The sequence below is a fragment of the Drosophila kikkawai genome, chromosome 3L (assembly GCF_030179895.1).
Source record: "Drosophila kikkawai strain 14028-0561.14 chromosome 3L, DkikHiC1v2, whole genome shotgun sequence".
Taxonomy (NCBI): Eukaryota; Metazoa; Arthropoda; class Insecta; order Diptera; family Drosophilidae; genus Drosophila; species Drosophila kikkawai.
The window spans coordinates 22,999,439-23,019,574 of record NC_091730.1 but is presented as its reverse complement, the minus strand read 5'-3'; the positions used below and the strand labels follow the sequence as shown (position 1 = coordinate 23,019,574).

Genomic DNA, 20,136 nt, shown 5'->3' with positions numbered 1-20,136 from the left:
AAGCTCTCTCCAAAAGCTCTATAAGGCCTTATTTTCGCCTAATGATACTATATATTAAAAGCCAAAATCTCACCTGAGAAATTTAGGAATGTACTTTCAACCTTGTAAATTGGCAACTTAAAAAACCTAAAGACTTTAGATTTTTGTTTCCTATTTACTTAAAAAAACCGATTTCCTGCTTAAGATTTAATGGGTATAAAAGATATTTTTAAAAGTGAGCTAATATTATATTTTATACATATTTAAACACAAAGAAAATGTTTTCTTAGCTTTAACTATTTTCTTTCTTTTTAATATTATGTTTAGAAAAGGCGATATCCTTATTTTTATAAATAAGTTAAATTTATTACCTAAATGTTTATTATTTCCCCTTTAAATTCATGTATAAAACTTACCGCTGCATTCGCTGGATGACCGGCAGCTGGGCGGTGCTATCGTGGATTCGCACCTGATCGGGTGTCACCTCCTCCAGGAGGAACATGTTCTTGCTGGCCAGCGGGGTGGGCTCGATCTCCGCCGGATTGGGGTTGCTGTAGAAGAGCGGACTGAGGGGCCGACAGGCGCCGCCTAGCAACTCATCGATGTTCTGATGACGCGAGATGAAGAGCTTTTCGCCGGCTCGGCGAGTTTGCGGTGAGAAGCGCGGCTGGAGGGTGGGGAGTGTGTATGGTGGGGTGAGGGAGTGCGAGTGGGTGGGGGTTGGCGGCTTTGGCAGTGAGGGCTCCTGCACCTTCGACCTTGGAATGTTGTCGTAGGGCGAGGGACAGCGCACGGGACTGGCGCACTGACCCAGCGGCACCGGTCGCTCCGAGTAGGCGTTAAAGTCAAAGGAGCTGCTCAGCTCGTGAGGAGCATCCATCATGGGTTGGCCGTGGCTCTGCCTCAGGTCCACCTCATCCCGAGACACTCCCTGCTCCTCGTCATCGCTGCTGGCCGCAGCTGGGAGCTTGCTGGTCTCGGGTTCGTCTTGGAGCCACCAGGCTCTTTCACCGGACTCCCAGTGCTTGATGATGCGCGGTGGGGGCGTTGGCGGCTTCACTTGTGGCGGTTCGTTCTCCTTTTCTTCGTGGGCCGGCTCCTCTGGCTGCTCCTGCCACCACGCTCGCTCGCCGGACTCCACGCGCTTTACATTGAAGAGCTTTTTGGCCGGACCGGACAGCCACCAGGGATTGGAGCCGCCACCCTTTGAACTGCCATTAGTACTCTTCGAGGCTCCTCCGCTCTTCGAGCTACGGCTGCCATTAGAAGGCAACTTCAGGGTAACCTCTACATGGGGTTCGCTATTGTTGTTATTGTTGTTAAGATCTCCGTTTTCCCTGGGAGATTTGTGACCCTCCTCCTCCTGCAGCCACCAAGCATCCTTTTCCGGCGAGAGCCGGCTCCTGGGCATTGCTTTCACCTGACTGCTGCTGGACTCCTGCTCCTCTTGACTCCACCATGTGCCCTTGCTAACTTCCTGGGCATCGTCGTCCAGAGTGTTCAGGGTTTCCTCCGCTAGAGTGTCGTCGTCATCCCCGTTCTCGTCGCGTTGCAGCCACCATGCCTGCTCCTCGCCGGAATCAATGTGCCTCAGTCTGTAAGGGGGCATCTCCGTCCTATTGTTGTGGTCCAAAGCAGAGGCTGTGTTTATCTGCAAGCTGGTGTCTTGCCACCAACTGGGCTCGTCCTGTTCCGAAGTGGTCAAACTCGCCGTGGTCGTTAGGCTCGTGTCCTGGGTGTCCCTGGTGCTAACGGTGCTCGTAGGCAATCTGGTTCCCGTTCCTGATCCCGTGGTGGTTTCTCTGGGACAGCGTGTGCTCGAACTCAGTGAATTCGTCGTGGGTGAGGTTGGGTTTGCTTCGCTCGATGGCGTCGTTCGCGGTTCGTTCGTTCGCAGGTCTGTGGTCAGACTATTAGCCGATATCTTCGAGATCTTCGAGAATCCCGAGATTACCGGCAGCAAAAGAGCCTCCGGTTCGCCCGAGCTCTCGGAGCTTTCGAGGAAGATCGGCTCGTTATTTGCGTCTTGCTGACGGCTGGCGAAAAAATTCGACACCGCCGAGAGCTTCTTCAGTCGCGTGTGTGTCGCTGGCACCACCTCAACCACGACGGGCGGTGGTGACTCAGCGGCGGTGGTTCCTAAAGGCTTGTGGGCGGCGGCGACCTTGCCAGCGGCGGTCTTCTTCTTTGTCGTCTTTTTCACACTTTTCACCCGCTGCTGATCGCTGTCCGAAGCGGAGGCGGTGGCCGAGGATGAGTTGCCTGTGGTGGATTCGCTGCAGGATTTGTGGGCCTTTGGCTTGGTGCCAGCTCCTACTCCAGAAACCTTGCCATTGCTTAGCTTGCCAGATTTCTTGGAAGAGCCTCCGGAGGCCAGACTTCCCTCGGACCCGGCACTGGGTGAGCGCTCTAGACTACTCCCGTTGGGCAGGTCCTCGGACTCGCCGCCACTACTAGGGGTCCGCGACTTCCTTGGCCTGTCTGTGGGTCCCACGTTCAGGGATGACTTTCGGAAATCCTTGTTGGGCCATTTGACAGCGGAACTACCTGAGCTGGAGCTGCAGGTCTTGGTGGGGGAGTCCGCCTTGCTGGGAGGAGCCGGTGGCTTGTTCACCAGGTTCTCCACTGAAGATTGGCGGGAGTTCAGGCGAACGGCTTTCGGTGGCGACAGCTTAGACTTTGTGGACTTTGAAGAGCCATTGGATCTGGGTGGAGAAACTGCTTCTATGGATTTTGGAGAACAACCATTACTTCGGGGAGGGGATAAGGCCTCCGTTGATCTCGCTGAACTCACAGAGCCATTGGTTCTAGGAGGCGATACCGCTTCTGGGGACTTTGAGGAGCCATTACTCCTTGGAGGAGATAGGACTTCTGAAGACTTGGCTGAACTTACAGTGCCATTGGTTCTGGGAGGAGATAGGGCTTCAGAGGACTTTGCCGAGCTCACAGAGCCATTATTTCTTGCCGGAGATACTGCCTCTGGGATTGCGGGTTGACTTAGTTTTCCCTCACTCAATGGACTGGACTTCCCCGATCCCGAGCTATGTGGACTGGCACTGTACCGCAAACTGCTGATCCGATCTCGATGGGGACTATACGTAGAACTGAGACTACTGCCGCCTGCACTGTAGCGAAGATATCGCGTGGAGTCGTCCAAACGATCCGATTGGATCTCCTGATCTATGGTGGGTCGTCTCTTGGTGGATCTTTGTATAGTCTTTTCGATGGTTTTCGCCGGATCAATACGACGCGTGCGCTGTACGGTGGTGCTGCCCGGTAAGGTGGGTGATGTGGCTCTGGTGACCACCGAGATGGTTACGAAAGTTTCGGGGGCTTCAACCTCATTATTGACAGTCGCCTGTTCCTCCAGCTGTTTCTCTGTGGATTTTTCTCTGCCCTGGGAGACCATTTCACTGGGTTTCTCCACAATCTCCAGTTCCTTCTCTTTCTCCCTTTCTCTCTCCCGACTGGCCTTGGCCCTGCTGGCGGTTCTCGCATGAAAGTCACTGGTGGTCAGGTAGGATATGGCACTCCCATTTCCCGAGATCCGAGAGGCCGTGCCACCATACCGACTGCTGTAGCCGTTTCTGGAGGCGGATGAGGATGAACTGGAAGGTGTATTGCCAGCCCGGTATGTGGCCCCCAACTTGCTCCTGGCGCTGTCTATGACGGGACTCGGGTCCCTGGACTTATTCCGATTTGTGTGCTCCAAGGCCACCGGACTGGGATCCCGGGATCGTCCGTATTTTGCCAGGGTGCTGGTGCCTGCACCCGTATACCTCTTGACCGGACTGGTCCGCTCACTGGAAGCTGTCTCTTTAGGATCTGTCTTGGCATAGCGGCTTACGTAACTGGTCACCGGAGTGGTGCTGGCAGTGCTCGGTGGTGGATCTCTTTTCAGACGGTAAGTTCCACCGGAAAACGAGGGTCTGTAGGCACTTGGCGTGGCTAGTGATGTGTAGCGCGATGTGGAGTCTCCGGTGGAGCCGTACTAAGAAAAAGGAAAGTTAATTACAGAGAATATTGGAATATTTTATAGAGTACGTACCGAAGAACTTCCCGGCTTATAGGAGCTGCCCAGGCTGGTTTTCCAGGGAGTCTGAAAAGAGAGGGAAGAACAGAAACAAATTAATAAATCTATTATCAATAAATACTCTCTTTTTTAGGTCAAGTTTAAAATACAACAATTACAAAGGTTTAGAACTTATTTTAGATAAAATTAAATATATAAATGTAGTAATTTTCTCAGTGATTCTCAATAGATAAAAATGAATGAGTGATTTCTTGCACAGCTCTCCTTGTGGCCTCTGCAGCTCTCCTCCTCGAGATGTGCCTGCTCTCATTCAAAAGAAATTGAAACTGATGGGCAATCACATGGCTTTGATTGATTGGCGCCCTAAGAGCCCGAAACCAATTGACTCCGGGGAAAATCTTAAGACAAACAATGCAATGTAGAGCACATTGCTCTCCTACTCCGCTGATGTTCCGCCACCTTCTCCGTTTTCCAGGGGAATTTCCTCAATGGGCCGTGCACTCGACAATTATTCGCACGCATTTCATCATCGTCAGTGGAGGAGCAACATCACCACAACAACACCGACAACATCAGGCACATCAGCAACATCAACACCATCGGTGGATGCCAAAGAATCTCAAGACCCCATGCATATATCCCCTGCCCGATATCGCCGTTGGACTATTTGTGTGTTTTGGGCTGCGCCGTCTCTTTGAACTCGCCCATTGCAGTCTCCCTCGGATTGGGATTCGGATTGGGACTCTGCTGATGCTGCGTCTATTTCATTTTCAATTAAATGGCGCTGTAGCACGCGTTTTTCAATTAATTTGGACGTGTAAACAGATTCATTTCGATTATTTCAACATCTGCCTTCTAATCTCGACGCAGCGCATTAGACATTAGGCATTAGTATATAGTGAATATTGCGATCACCACTTTGCCCTTTTGCTCAGAGAGATATGTATATATATCTTTTGCGATCAGACAACCATTTAAAATTGCAAAATTCACGTCGCCGATATACAGATTTTTGGCAAACAGCACTCGCTTTGGCCAATTATTGCAAATTGTCTTAAATGAGCAGATGAAATGCTGTTGAACCCAGAATTTTTAAAATCAAATTGTATGTTTTGAAATAAATAACCTGATTTGTGACCGCTATAAATCCCTTAAATTATTAAGTCATTTTTATACCCTTGCAGGGTATTATAATTTCAGTCAGAAGTTTGCAACGCAGTGAAGGCGACCTTTCCGACCCTATAAAGTATATATATTCTTGATCAGCATCAACAGCCGAGTCGATCCAGCCATGTCCGTCTGTCCGTCCGTCTGTCTGTCTGTCTGTTTCTACGCAAACTAGTCCCTCAGTTTTAAAGCTATCTGAATGAAACTTTGCATATAGTCTTCTATATGCTCTCACTGCTATATATGTCGGAACGGGCCGGATCGGACGACTATATCATATAGCTGCCATACAAATGTTCGATAAATTTTTAGAAAAAAAATTATAACTTAGCTGTTTTTCAACATATGTGCACTATTTTTTACATATGACCATTTTATATTATTTCTGAATTTTGGTAAAAATTTTATGAAAATCGGACGACTATATCATATAGCTGCCATAGGAACGATCAGGAAATTAATAGAAAAAAAATTATAACTTCGTTGTTTTTCAAACTATTTTTATCTACTCTGAGATATAAGCTTATTTTATTTGTTCAGAATTTTGGTATAAATTTTATGAAAATCGGACAACTATATCACATAGCTGCCATATAATCCGATCGGTAGGTGTAGGGAAAATGTAAAACTGGGAATGTAAAACTGTAACTGTCAAACTCTCAACATAATAAGTATTGATAAAATGCAATGAAATAATATCTGCAAGGGTATACAAACTTCGGCGTGCCGAAGTTAGCTTCCTTTCTTGTATTAATATCATTTAATTTTTATACCCTTGCAGGGTATTATAATTTCAGTCAGAAGTTTGCAACGCAGTGAAGGAGACGTTTCCGACCCCATAAAGTATATATATTCTTGATCAGCATCAACAGCCGAGTCGATCTAGCCATGTCCGTCTGTCCGTCTGTCCGTCTGTCCGTCTGTCCGTCCGTCCGTCTGTCCGGTTCTACGCAAACTAGTCCCTCAGTTTTAAAGCTATCTGAATGAAACTTTGCACATAGTCTTCTATATACTCTCACTGCTATATATGTCGGAACGGGCCGGATCGGACAACTATATCATATAGCTGCCATACAAATGTTCGATAAATTTTTAGAAAAAAAATTATAACTTGGCTGTTTTTCAACATTTTTGCACCATTTTTTAGATATGTCTATTTTATATTATTTCAGAATTTTGGTAAAAATTTTATGAAAATCGGACTACTATATGATATAGCTGCCATAGAAACGATCGGGAAATTAATAGAAATAAAATTATAGCTTCGTTGTTTTTCAACGCATTTTTACTTACTCTGAGATATAAGCTTTTTTTATTATTCTAGAATTTTGGTATAAATTTCATAAAAATCGGACTACTATATGATATAGCTGACATATAAAAGATCGGTAGATGTAGAGAATATGTAAAGCTGGGAATGCAAAACTGTAACTGTCAAACTGTAAACATAATAAGTATAGGTAAAATGTAATGAAATAATATCTGCAAGGGTATACAAACTTCGGCGTGCCGAAGTTAGCTTTCTTTCTTGTTGACTATTTTGTTGGTCAAATTGTTTCGTAAATTGCAAGCTTCTGTTAATAATTCAATTTGTTGTTGTTGAACTCCCACGATTTTAATGGAATTCGCCCATGAAAATGCTCTTCAGACATTTCCCTGAGTTTTCAATCCCTAGTGGCGCCAGTCTCCGCGAATGACAACTACCAGGGGATAAAAAATAATATTATTTTTATTACATTCTCCAGCGCCCGCCCAATGGGAAGAATAGCTAACCGAGCGAGAGCAAGAGCGAGAGAGAGTGAGGAAGACAGACAGACAGACAGACGGACGGACAGTCGCGGCTAATTGTTTTCGCCCAGTGAAATGGAATGCCAAACACACAAATAGCCCAACAATGTGCAAAACAAGCAAACGGAGACACTCAGCCGGCGGAGGCTGACGATGATCGGGGATGTCTACGGATGGATCTTCTCTGGAATGGGAATGGAAATCGGTTTGCCATGTGTACTTTGTTGGAGGAGTGCTGCTGCACTTCTTCTGACAGCGTTATTATGCGGTCTCAATTAGAGATCGGGCATCGCAAATCGGAGTACCAGGAGCAGGATGCACTGTAATGCGCCTGTCTGTCAGTCGCCGGGGTCCATAAATCGCAGCCAGGAAAGCCATCCACTCACAGAGTATATAGACTGTGACCTCACATGATTTAAAGTGGCAACTGAAAATTCGCGTGCCAGACAAATGATTTATTTTTAAATGCTTTTCTAGTTTCCTCTGTCAAAAGTGTCGAAAAGTGCGTTTCACGAAACTGTGTAAGATGTAGCGAACTTAAAAGTGAAAGATACAATGCATTCAAAACCTAATGAGTATATGCAACATAGTAGTGCTTTTAGATTTTTTATATTATACATTACTTTGGTTCATTTGGATTTATAGGATTTATATTAACATTTATTCTAAGTACTTTACAAAGTAAAATCATAAAACCATAAAATTGTTTGTGGCTAAGACTTATTCTGTAGCTTAGTTCCTAATTAAACAAACATTACAAAAATAATTAAATATAATAGTGCCAAAATATCATCATGGCGCACTTGCCATTGCAAACACTGTTAAATATTTTCCTTTATAAATAATCTACAAAAGTATATTAATTTTTGATCATACCTTAATTCATTTAATTTATTACAAAACGTATTAACGTCGTATTCTTGAAGCCGATTCGGTATATTGGTCTAAAAATATTCTTAAATTCAAAGACTTGCTAGTCAAAACGATCACATTTTACCAAATTTCTGTTGAGCTCTCCAGCTAGTGGGCTGGGTCCTATCGATGCTTGGACTTCTTTTTTTTATTCTGAATCCCGGATTTGGGATTCCTTTCTCGATCCCGACTACGCTCTGGTGGCGTCAGAGGTGGATCTTCTTTGGACTCCTTCACGGGTTCCGTTTTGGGTTCCGACTTGGATTCCGGTTTGGTTGCCATCTTGGGTTCTTGGCCTTGGTCCGAAGCCAGTTTTTTGCCGTCGACACCCAGAAGTCCCAGGTTCCGGGTCTCCGGCACAAAGGGATCCCAGAACGGCGGCAGGGGTGGATACCTGTCCATCGCATCCCGCATGGCACGCATCCCCAGCTCTAGGGCGCAATCCATGGAGCTGCGCTCTGGCGGTTCCATGGTAAACGGACCATTAAAATGCACGTAGATGTCGCCTTGGGCGGCCAAGTCTAGGCCGTAGGTGGTTAGGTCCTCGCCGAAGATCAGCTGCGTGGAGCCCGGCTCCGTGACCGTGCTCCGAATGGCCGCCAACAGACCCGTCATCCCAAAACTGTCGTTCAGCATTGTGGCGGGAATTTGGGTAAAATGCCCGTCGGCCGTGCTCTGGATTCCAGGGCAGCCACAACCCTGCGAAGTGGACGCGAATGTGGAGGTCGAGGACGAGGATGAAGTTGGGGCGGCGGCGGGCGGCACATCCTTTGGCTGGTAACCATTTTCGTAAGATGGCTGCCCGAACACGTCAGCGAAAGTAGGCAGCAGGCCCAGTGGCGGTTTTTCAAAGACCTCGGGGAAGAGCTTGTATTCCGCCTCATTGCCGACTTCTCCACTGGAAGTGGAGGCCGCCTCGCCCGTAACCTCCTCGCTGGGCGGCTCCGACTTGGGTGGCTTCGCCTTTGGCGAATCCGGTACGGTGGGCGGAAGAGGCGGCTCCGACTTCGAGCGACTGCTGTGCCCGGCACTCTCCTGGTTCTTCTTCCTCAGAGCTATCGAGGGATTCAACTTCCGGCGTGAACGACGGCGACGCGGCATTTTTGAGGCTCTGTAGTGATTTCTTACTGGGAAAAGCAGAAAAAAGCTAAGAAGTGGGGGCGGATTCTGTGACTCTACCTGTTTGTCCAACTGGAATTATAAAACACCGATTTCACTTGACAAGCGCCCGGCACTCTGACAATTTTGATATAGCTTGGCAATCATTTCAAAAGAAACTAGATGAGAAATCCGAAACTACTTATAACTAATTTAAAACAATAATTTTAGAAAGTATAGTGTACAGATATATTTAATATTATACTTAAAAGTTGTTCATTGTAGAGTGCGATATTCAAATTTAAGCAAAAGGATATTATACCCTCTCTATTTCTCCTTGTTTCCCCCTCCAATCACTTTCTCCCCTCGAAGAACAAATTGCATGAATATTCACACTTTGTTAATTAATTAGGTGGTGCGTGCTCCGCGGCTCTCACGGAGGAACTTTCAACTTTATGCGTGTCATAAATATTTACAACTTCCTTCTGGCCATAAAAACATCTCGAACAAAGTACCAGCTCCGGCAAGAACCGAAGAGAGAGAAGCGGCGTCAACTCGAAAGAAACAGAAATCATTTCGATTTACTCCAAACTCCCCACCAGCACACACATTTTTAGAAGCATTCTAAATATAATTGGGGAAACGACTCGGGGAGTGGGAGGCAGTGGAAACTTGTTGTTTGCCGGCCATAAATTGATCAGTTTATTAGATTCTGAGACCCGAAAAATATTTAATTGATTTATGCCCGAACGTGTCAGAAGTCGGCCTGAAGTCATAAACCCGACGATGCCTGGGAACAAAAGGATATAATGAGTTGAACATGAAGGGGATTAAGGTGGCGGTGATCATGGACAGGGGGATGCGGCTAAGAAAATGGGGAGGATTATGAACTGGAATATTAATTAGATGCTAATACATGTAAGCTATCTAGGTAGTCCCTTAGTAATTGGTCATTAACTTTTTATATTTCTAAATTTAATAGGGAAGAATTTATAATTTTTTCTGCTAAAATTAAGTATTATCCGAGTCAACATAAACTAAATATACTATTCACTTTTAAAACACATTGGAATGTGTCTTATTTATACCGAAATCACTTCAAACAAAGTGTATTTAAACGCTTTTGGTGCGCAAACACAAGCATTAATCAAACTAAGAACATTTAAAATTTGTCATTTAAAGCGCTCGGCCAAAATAAAAGGCATTTATTTATGCATTTGTTTGCCATTCGTTCATTCAAAACCGTCAGGCAGCCATCCATTCATTCATTCATTCAGCTGCCACACCTCGGCCATAATTTGAGCTTTTCCATGGAGAGGAAATTGGAATTAGGCCGAAATGCCAGACAATGAGCGAATTTGTGGCTGAATTGTTTATCAATGGAACTGGAGCTGACACAGAGCCCCGAGCTCTTGGATACATTTTATATCTGCGAATACACGGATACGTGAATCTGTGTATCTGCCAAACAGCCAAGTGTATGAGGCAAGAAGGCAACAAATTAGAAATAAACAAAAATTGCAAAAGCACACAGCAGAGCGAAAACGCCAAGATACACACAACCACTTGATGGCAGAAGAGAATAGATACGAATACTCAGATACAGATACCGATACGGATAGTTGGCATTAACTAGTACTTACATAACTGCGGTAGGACGACATTGCGTTGCTCTTGGCAAGGGATCCTCGATCGGCCCGTTCAAAATGAATCCCTCACAACAGCCTTTGTATTTGCCTTTTTGAAATTTCTAATTTATCTTGTATTTATTCTGGCCGTGGCTGGTGGTAATCCAATCCGGCGGACACTCGCGCAACTCGAACCGCTGACGACAATTACGAAAACGTATCTGGCGGATGCATTCGCGCGAACGCCTCTCAATTGCAATAGATGCAAAATAAATTAGATGCACTTACTGAGATCGGGCGCGTGCGACGAATTTCTAGCGATCTTTCCTATTCTCGTTTTATTTTTGCTTGTTTTCCATTTTATTTCGATTTCAGTTTCCCTTCTGTAGGGAGCCAACTCTCTTTTTTGGGGGTTTCTTTGTTTTCGAGATGGCGAGATATTCTGCGATCGCTCGTGTGCCACTTTACATAATCCACCGGCACGCACCGCCAGGTCGGGGATATAGACCTGAGCACCTTCGGATACAACAGATACAACAACAGCAGCAACTACAGCCTATAGCTGGCCGATCTATTTGGGAATGCAGCCGGCAAATGCCACAGAATCGGACGCGGATCGCGATCGCGGCAACGCTTTATTTATGCGTTGATATTTTCCTTATTTTCCATCTCCATTTCCCTCACGGCGAGCGCATCACTTTTGCTTTTATTCCGATTTACTTTGGGAGCACAGGAGCACAGGCACAACTTGTGCTGTTATTTATAAATTTAGCAACATTTACACTCGCACACACACACACACTCACTGATCCCGACCGAATTTGTCGCATGCGAAAGCGATTTTTCTCCTCTTCTCGCTTGGTTCCTCAGTTCTGTCTTCGTTTTCTCTTCCGTTTTCGATTCAGAATTGCATCGGAAAAGCGTGTGCGACTCGGCGCGTTGTCAAAGGAAAACTGTCTGGCTGCTGTGAAAATATTTTCGTGCTGAGATTTTCCCTCGCACCGAATTGCGTGAAAAGCTGAAAAGCGCAGAGAAGCCGCCGCTACTCTCGCGCTTCGGGCGTGCGTGTATTTTCGGCAGGCGGTGAGAATCTCCGCGGAAGAAGCTCTCCGAGATTCTGCCGGCTCTCTGTCGATGATACTGCGTTTGTAAATTGCAATAGAGAAATAAATAAAAAGATCTTTAAAATACCCTTAAGGACTGGTATATTAACTAAGGGAGCGATATTTTTTGGAGTTCATGAAAAATTTAGATTTAAAAAATCGTAAAAATATAAGTTTTACGTGCGAGTAATTTCTAAAAATTGTAACTAACATGGCTGAAAGCAAAAAGATGACCATAAAAAACATTGAAGATGCGAAAGCTGCCTTGAGCCTTGGGTTCCCCCAGGTTAGGCATCCAGCATATCCTTGGATTCCTCGATTCGAACCATCTTGTATTCTTTAAAAATAAATTATCATATACTAGCTATCCTTTTGAAATTATTATCCGGCTAATGCTCTTTTTAAAGCGGATAGTAAAGCCTAAAAATTAACGAAAAATATTTTTAAAACATTGTTGTTACAATTTCATCCTTAAACAAATAGAAATCTTTCACAATTGGCAAAGTTCCGTATAGAAAAATACTAAGCATAACAAAGAGCATTTATTGGCTAGTGCCGTCACCAAATCACATTATTTGCCATGTATCCCGTATGTATCTGCTCTTCATACGACTATATATCTTCTGACAGAAATCGGCCAGATCGCCTATATGTGCCAGCTTCTTGATTTCAACTACCGGCGGAATGGTAAGGAAATGCGTAAAAATTCTTGTAATGCTCATAAAATGCAACTCGAAAGTATTTCGCATCTATTTGGGCTGCTTCATTCCACCGAAGATATTCTCTTCCCCTCTATTAATAGTCGAATAATTTAATTTAAATATTCCCTGGCTGCCTCGGTGACTAATAGATGAGTGGGTCGGGAAGAGGCATCCAGAGGAGAAGAAAAAACATCACAAATATGTGCATGATGCAAACGATAATTGTCACCTACAGATACAGATGCGGTCTGTCATGTTTCTGTGAATGAAAGACAACGAAAGGGAGGCCAACCGGGGTCTTCAACCTGATGAGGTGTCTCCCAAGATTATGTTGTGTCGAGGAGAAGGAAAAAAGTGAAAATTACAAGGTGCTCGGCTGAGCATCTTAATGCTCTCGATCAACGGGATATAAAGGCAGATCACGAGTTAAAAAATCCTTGCAAATCTTTAACAACATTTATTTATACAAATTCTCCCATTTCTAGAGCCCTTTAAGATTCCTTTAATAGCTGACTTGGCCCCTGGCCCCGGGCATTATTCGGTTCACTTCGTCGTGTGTCGTGCCGAAACTATATCAGAGATATCATGCAGACGCTATATGCTGCTGATATTTGTTCTGGTCTCGTTTTATAAATAAAAATCTGTGTGCCACTTTTGCAGTTGCCACTGCCGCTGCTGCTGCCGGCGCGCCGGCAGTCACCGGAAACGTGCGGCTAAAAAGATGACGTCCGAACATGAAATAAAACTGGCATTCGTCCGTTCGCTGGGCTTTAGTGAAAACATTTAAACTAAATATGCGCAAAATGCCAAAAGCCATTCGGGTGAAATAGAATGCCTTTGCCATAAATCAGGCCGGGCGACAAAGATGCTAAATAACCGGGGAGAGCATGCCAACAGGAACAGGGAGGGGGAAAATTCAGAGGCATCGCTTACGGCATCAATGGGCTAATAGCCCCGGGCCAAAGTGGCCCGACACTTTGACGAAAGACACGCAGGAGGAAGTGTGTGGAGTTTTTAAGGGGGCGGTGTCTTAACCCAATCTGACCGACAGATACAAATAGCTTTCAGCGCTGCATTAAAAAATATAAAAGATCCACAACAGGCGTGCATTTCGCATGCTTTCCACAAATATTTTCCCAGTGCGTGCTGCCGGTGGCGACGCCAACGCAACCCAGAAAACCCAGAAAAAAAAACTGAAAAAGCTGAAAAACCGAAACCGAAAAACTGAAAACTGAATGCAAACAAATCAAGAGGAACGGCGTCGGGAATACTAGAAACGGATTTTGGTTCAGGCAATAAAAAGAAATACACCGACAGCCATAAAAGTCAGGCCGGCAATCCCCGGGAGCAACGGCGAGGTGCACCGCGCAGTCGGTCAATCATGCTGCTGCCCAGGCCATGACGTCGTCAATCCCGGCCAGCTGCACTGCAAAAAAAAATATAAAGAAATCGTGAAAAAAGTTAAAGCAATCCGAAAACGGATTTCTGCATTTAAATATTTTTGTGGGGTATTTTAATTTATTTTTTTTTAAAGAAAATTTCATTCTTTTATCCCCTTTTTATCAGTGCCTGCCTGCCCACCGGCTCCCAGGGGAAGCGATCGCATCTCTGCCAAGCTCCATCTTCATCCGCATCCCAGTGGCCGCCGATCTCTGGGCCTTTCAATCATTTCTCCTGCGATTTTCAAATTTGTAATTTACGAGTGCGACTGCGGCGTTTGGGGGTGTGTGCCTTCAGCGACATATTACGCAATGAAACGCTGGCTAATAAAACGAATCGAGTGCGATGTTCCGGGATCGGGAAGAGGGGGATCTGGAACGAGGCAGTCTTGTAAGGAGGCGGCACGTCGACCAGATGCGATTTGTTTGCGTGCACATAAAACACAATGAAAGCCAAAGCGAATGGATTTTTTATGATCTTTGTGGGGGGAGGATGTCCCAAGTGGTGGCTCTCCAGATGAAAGATACGAAGATATGCTAGGACATAATTAATTATATTTTCGAATATTCAATCAAATTAACTGCAATCACAATAACCACTATTTACCGGGGATATTGGTTATGCCTTGTATAGTTTCTCAACACTACTTACAAAATATGTTCATAAATCTGAAGATCTTTTAATTCTTCGTTGTCCATGTCACAGCTGAAAACAATGAGCCGACAAAAAATTGCAGTTAATAGTTTTTTATTTATGTTTGCTTTATTTACAGCTCATTTTCCGCTCGACTGTAGACGGATGGCCGGCCATTGCCACATATTCGTATTCGTCTCGCGTTTTTCTCATTTTCCAGACACCGTTTCTGCTGCTCCGTTTCGGTGTGCTAATATTTAATTTAATATTGTATTTTGCCGCTGCCGTGGCTGTTGTTCTTAACCAACCTCACTGCGTGTTGCAATCTTCTCCAAGCGCTTCTGTGTTTGCTTTTCTCCGACAAAAATGTGGCCGTGTTGTTGTTGTTTGGGTGGCGGCTCCCTTCCCCTGTTCCCCGATGGACTGCGGATTTGATCGCCGTTTCAAGGTTGCATTGTATGGAGCTGTTGTTAGAAGTATCTTTGTGTGTGTGTGTGCCTGGGTCTCAAGTATTTCTTTTTGTTTCTTCCATGGGAATATTACGTATACGCATTGCGTATACGCGGGAAACAGTGGCAGGGATTAGGAGGGTATACCAATCCTACCCATCTATAACAGTTAAGTTTTGTTTAAAATTTATTTATACTTTAAATAATAAACAAATATTTTTTCAAAACGTAATTATCAAATATGTAATAAAATAATCCATAAATTCCACATAATTACCTTCAGTCCCCTCGAACTCCGCCACTGACCTGACCTGATCGATCTTTATCGGATGCAGCTTGTTGATTTTCGTAGATATTTTTTTATGGCCGTACTTAGTGGTAGCTTATGTCAGAAGCGCTGATAGCTATCTGAAGAGGCGTTGCTTCCACCGTTTGAAGTGGATTTTAATTCGATTTGCCAAGCACTGACAATTTTCCCTGGATTCCCTTTGAATTTATTACAAAATGTAAACAAGACTAATTAATGGTATTTTTTAAGCTAAACATTTTGCATAATCAAATTGAATATTTTTCGTATTTTAGCCGCCAAAGGGGAGAAGCTTTTGCAAAAGAGTTTTCACAAAAATAGTTTTGAAAAGTTTTGGCCAGCATTGCCAGCCAAGAATATAGCAAAATATATATAAAAATCCACCACAGAGGCAAGCGAAAAATGCGACGAAAACAAAAAGACAAGACGAAACGCAAAGAAGTCGCGTAAATGCGAAAATAAATCGGAAAATCTGGGAAAACAAGGTAAATCTTTCTGCAGAGTGATTTAATTGCACTTCATGTGTTGCTATATCCTTTGCAGATTCCCTGGATCGTTACTGTTGTGGTTAATATGGCGCTGTTGCTGGTGCATCTGCGGCGCCTGATTCTCCTGCTGACTGTGGTCTACCTCAGTGGGGCAGTGTTCCGGCGGCTGCTCACCGAGCGACATCACTCATACGTCCTGCAGTCCAACGGATTCATGGGCTTCGGCCGCCTTCGAGGCGGCGGCGGGGGATCCAAGGAACCGTATCACTTCCAGTGGTGGGCCTACATTTACACCTGCTACGCCTACGTCGTGCTAGTCAACTACGTCAGCATGCGCCGGCTGACCAACCTGATCGAGTTCTTTTTGCAATGACTGTGTTTTCGTTAGGGTTTTTAGTTGTTATTTAATTATTAGATGAGTTGATGTCATGGTATGGGTAAAGAAAATATAACCCTATGTAATTAAAAAACGAAATAAATAATTACCTTGCTTCGTTAGATTAATAAATATTAACACTAAAACAGACTACTGGAAATACAACAATTTAAATTATATATTCAAGGAAGTTTAAATAAATACTTATGGGCTATTAAGAGTATTTACTAAAATTAAGTTTTAAAAAATTATATTTGTAGCTTAGAACGGTTTTTACATGCCACAATTTTTTCCATTTGCCGCGCAATCCTAAAACTTCTCCCAATTGAGTATGATTAATATAATAATTTAAATATATTCTCGTTTAGGACACTAAATGGCTGCTTAAACAACCATTTACAAACAACGCTTACAATTTAAAAGGATTAGTTCATTTTTAAATTCACTTTACCTCTTTGCACTCTATTTCGGCTGAGTGTATTTATGTTTTAAGGCGGATTTCGCTCCTTGTAACTCTCATCCGGCCAGACGGCCACGGAACGGCAGCAGCGCCACCCAGTGGCGGGGTCGGTCACCTGGTAGGCTGCGACTTGGTGGCGGCACCTATGCAGCCATTTGGCGATTTACATTGGACTGCTTGGTCGAACTGCTTACGAACTGCTTACTTACAGGGGGCGCCACTTACGTTACACTGAGAAAAAAAACTGGAAACACTGGGAGAAAAAAACTGAAAACAGTGTTGCCAGACTTTTCGGTCCCAGCGACCAAAAGTACCAGACTTGCAGTGAACCCGCGACAAGAAGTGCCATATCGGGCGATCTGAGGGTTTCGTGTTCGAGTGTGCCCAGATTTTCCGATTTCTGAGGTTTTCAACGCAAACAACTAAACTTCAGAGAGTCTTATTTTCCAAGTTTGAGCAAGTTACTGTTACGGTCAAGTTACTGTAGATTGCCGAAAATCCGGCATTTAGTTCAACCTTTTCTTGCGGCCAATTTAGTTTGTTAAGAACATTTATTCCCATCTCTGAGGTCCTTGAAAATCGTGGTTTTCATTAGGAGTTCATACTTTTTGTTGCACCGAAAAAATTTGACGCTTTTCCAAATGGTCCGACGAGTAGAGATGACAACGACAGAATAGTTCGAGACAGTTTCACAGGATTGGGAAGAAACTGATAGTTTCGACCTTCGAGCAGCTGCTCTTCTTTCCCTGCGAGGAGTCTACTATCGGGGTGCTACATGTGACGGATGCCTCAGCTCCCACTCAGATCCTAGTGGCCATTTGAGTGTGACTCGCAGCTTTTACTGCTGGCGAGCTGCGAATCCGGGCACTTTCTGACCTGGAACCTCACCTCTGGTGTAATTCTGGATGTGCTGGAGCTGGCTACGGATGCCATGACTGTGGATTATGACCCGGTGACTAATAGGGGACTTGTGGGTGGAGCCTGTGAGTATCTTTTTCCTATTTTAATTTTTGGATTAACCTAATCCTCTTTTCTTTCTAATTAGCTTTAGCTACCAACGAAGAATATAGCCTAAGGTGTTCTAAGTCTATTTTTTAGCTTTAGCAGAGGAATATCTGGGATTTCTGGAATTTCAGGAAGAAGTGTAGTCTCATAATGAGATTAATGTTAAGGAGTTCTGGGAAGAAGGGGTTTGATGGGACATTAAAAATTATATTTAATCTTAATATTATATAATAAATATATATATAAAATGTTCAATCTAAGGGCTGAGTTATTATATCTCAGTATTATAAGAAACAGGTAAATCAATTAAATGTCCTCATTCTGATTGCTACAATTTGTATTTACTAGTATTAATACCCAAGTAGTTTTTATTCTTAAATGATAATGATGATTGTTATATTAAAAGTGTCTACCAAAATTCTCTTCATGAGCCTACTAATTTGTTTAACCTTTTAAAAGTTTATAGCTCGATTGAAACTGCAGCTAAAAATATTTATATTTAACTCAACAAATATTCAGGACAAGCAGCACGCAAACACAAGCACAGAATTTTAATCTAAACTGTCAGAATTAATTTTTTTTTACCGCCGGCATTAATTAAATTTCGATTGCATTTAGCATCACGAGCAGCAAATAATTTTGATGATTAATCGTTTAGACAAATGCAAACACAGAAGGGAATAGACGAACTTTAAATGCTCTACAGAAAAAATCAAATTTTTTAAAGAAATATTAAAGAATAATTGTAGCTGCCAGAAAAATTTGGTTAGCCTGACAAGCTGCATATAAACGTTAATGAAACTCGGCCGAATCGAATAATTCTGTCAACAGCTCGTCTCATTGGTAAGATCAACAGGCAAGGAAAATAGGAATTGTGTATCTAGCCAAAAAGTATTAGTAATAGTTTTTATTTCTGCTTTCTATTTATAAACAAAAAATCTATTCATAGGCTGATTGCGTTCTTCCTTAATTTGATTATATATTTATCAGAAAGGCGTGTCTTTAAGTATATTAAATATATACATTTATTTCTAATTATTTTTTTAGTTAATCTGTGATGCAAATGTTTCCATTAAAATAAAATATTTATCAGTTTGTTATACTCTAATAATTTCTTGCATATTTTTTTTTATAATTACCTTTAGGCTTACCGGTGGATGGCCTCTGTATTTTATAAAATATTTCATGCTCTCTTGCACCTAGCCAGACCATATATCTTATTCCGAATATATCCGTGCATGTTTGCCGTATTTTTCATCCGTATGAGTCAGATTCGCGGTGTGCCGCGTCACAGGCCGATGTCGATGGTTGTGGGTGCTATATGCCATGAAGACATTCAAAATCCCAGATTTGTCAACAGCAACGGACCCGTACGATGGCTATTGGCATTATGAGGACACAGCTTGTGAATCATCAGCGGGCTGATTGGAAGTTGTCAACGTTAAATGGAAAATTCGCGAAAATTGAAGCCAACCGGGAAGCAAAGTGCCAGATTTTCCAGGGAACTACAACGCATTAGGCGCTTTGTTCTTTGCTTTTCCTCTATTTTTTTTTTAGTGCATTAAAAGGCTATTTATATAGGGGGCTGGCTGGGAATTTTCCCATCACCACCCACCTAGTTGGAGCCCTCCTCGAGTGGCGCCCACTTGAGCCACTCCACTCCACTCCTGTGATCCCGGAAAGTGCAGAAAGTGGCCACCGAGTAGGAGGAGGAGCACTTGTCAAATGGCCGCACTCTATAAAGCGGGAGCACACCTCGGAACAAGCTGAAGTCGATCTATATATAACTGCATAGCGGGGCAGCCGCGCCGAGTGAGTGTGTCTGTGTGTGTGTGTGTGTCTGTGATCATAACAATTTTGACCCAATTTCCTATGGCAGCATGAAGCACACACATGAAACATGAAAGAAATAGAAGACACCGAGAGCGGGCGCTGAGTGATTTCTGTCGTGAGGTGGAGGTAGGAAAATGGGATTGGAAATGGGAATGGGAGTGGGTATGGGAATCCTGTCCCCATCACTGACCTCAGTGCAGCTGTAAAATGATGGGCAATGTGCCGTGAAATGCATGCAAACACACACACACCTGTCCAACCAGAGACTTGGGAATTATAAGCAAGAACAAGGAATTGCTTTTTTCTATCTAAAAGCCAGGTGGAAAGGGGAAACTTTAGGGAACTGGCGAACCAATCAACAGCTACTTTTTCCCAAATATCTGTAATTTTTACAACTGTCCTTACTGCAACTTGGGAATTATAAGTGAAATAGAATTTTTGCATTTTCAACCTAAGGTGTAGTGGCTTTGTCTGGCTTGGTTCTATTTTGGGCTGACTTATTTATCGGCGAATGGCTTGCTACATATTCGCCAGGTTATTTTTAAATTATTACACATTCCAAAATGTGGCAAACACACAGAATGTTAAATATTATTCTACGGCTGCCTGGCGCACACTATATATATAGAAGAAGCGGCAACATTGTATATATAAACGTACATGCATAAAATAAATAAAGTTATGGCCAGCCAGCGCTAAGTATCTACGAGATACGGAGCGGCAAACTGGCCGGTCA

General features: G+C 43.6%; 3 protein-coding genes and 1 long non-coding RNA gene across 9 annotated transcripts in view; 1 reads left to right on the top strand and 3 right to left on the bottom strand.

The window, feature by feature from the left end:
* Positions 1-10,904, bottom strand: part of Fhos (Formin homology 2 domain containing) — a 46,403-nt gene extending 35,499 nt beyond the window's left edge. For 2 of the 4 annotated variants that reach the window (XR_001770807.3, XM_017170869.3), the window contains exons 1-3: positions 10,621-10,900; positions 4,028-4,078; positions 396-3,970 (exon numbers count right to left, since the gene is read on the bottom strand). Coding sequence is in view for 3 of the 4 variants with exons in the window: in XM_017170869.3 (XP_017026358.1) it covers positions 396-3,970; positions 4,028-4,078; positions 10,621-10,641 (3,647 nt within the window). In the remaining variant the exon portion in view is untranslated. Of the gene's footprint in view, positions 1-395; positions 3,971-4,027; positions 4,079-10,620 lie in introns of all 4 variants that reach the window. The other 2 variants (XM_017170871.3, XM_017170872.3) reach the window with 2 other exon arrangements.
* On the bottom strand, positions 7,827-9,171 carry LOC108077512 (uncharacterized). Its single transcript, XM_017170876.2, has 2 exons — positions 9,059-9,171; positions 7,827-9,006 (listed from the first exon to the last, which is right to left on the bottom strand). Exon 2 carries the CDS (start codon positions 8,978-8,980, stop codon positions 8,003-8,005), a length of 978 nt encoding a protein of 325 aa, XP_017026365.1. The 5' UTR covers positions 8,981-9,006; positions 9,059-9,171; the 3' UTR covers positions 7,827-8,002.
* Positions 10,905-13,942: 3,038 nt separating the features above from the next.
* On the bottom strand, positions 13,943-15,331 carry LOC138928339 (uncharacterized). The gene is made up of 3 exons (XR_011444861.1): positions 15,209-15,331; positions 14,501-15,091; positions 13,943-14,221 (listed from the first exon to the last, which is right to left on the bottom strand). It is a non-coding gene; the product is annotated as an uncharacterized lncRNA (long non-coding RNA).
* Positions 14,790-16,283, top strand: LOC108077498 (uncharacterized). Of its 3 annotated transcripts, XM_070285344.1 has the most exons (4): positions 14,973-15,099; positions 15,215-15,437; positions 15,514-15,723; positions 15,782-16,283. In XM_070285344.1, the coding sequence occupies exon 4, from the start codon at positions 15,812-15,814 to the stop codon at positions 16,097-16,099; it is 288 nt and encodes a 95-aa protein (XP_070141445.1). In that variant the 5' UTR covers positions 14,973-15,099; positions 15,215-15,437; positions 15,514-15,723; positions 15,782-15,811; the 3' UTR covers positions 16,100-16,283. The 3 variants fall into 3 exon arrangements, with proteins under 3 accessions (XP_070141446.1, XP_017026315.1, XP_070141445.1); XM_070285345.1 differs by lacking the exons at positions 14,973-15,099; positions 15,215-15,437 and adding an exon at positions 14,790-14,930; XM_017170826.3 differs by lacking the exons at positions 14,973-15,099; positions 15,215-15,437 and adding an exon at positions 14,809-14,938.
* Positions 16,284-20,136: the final 3,853 nt, after the last annotated feature.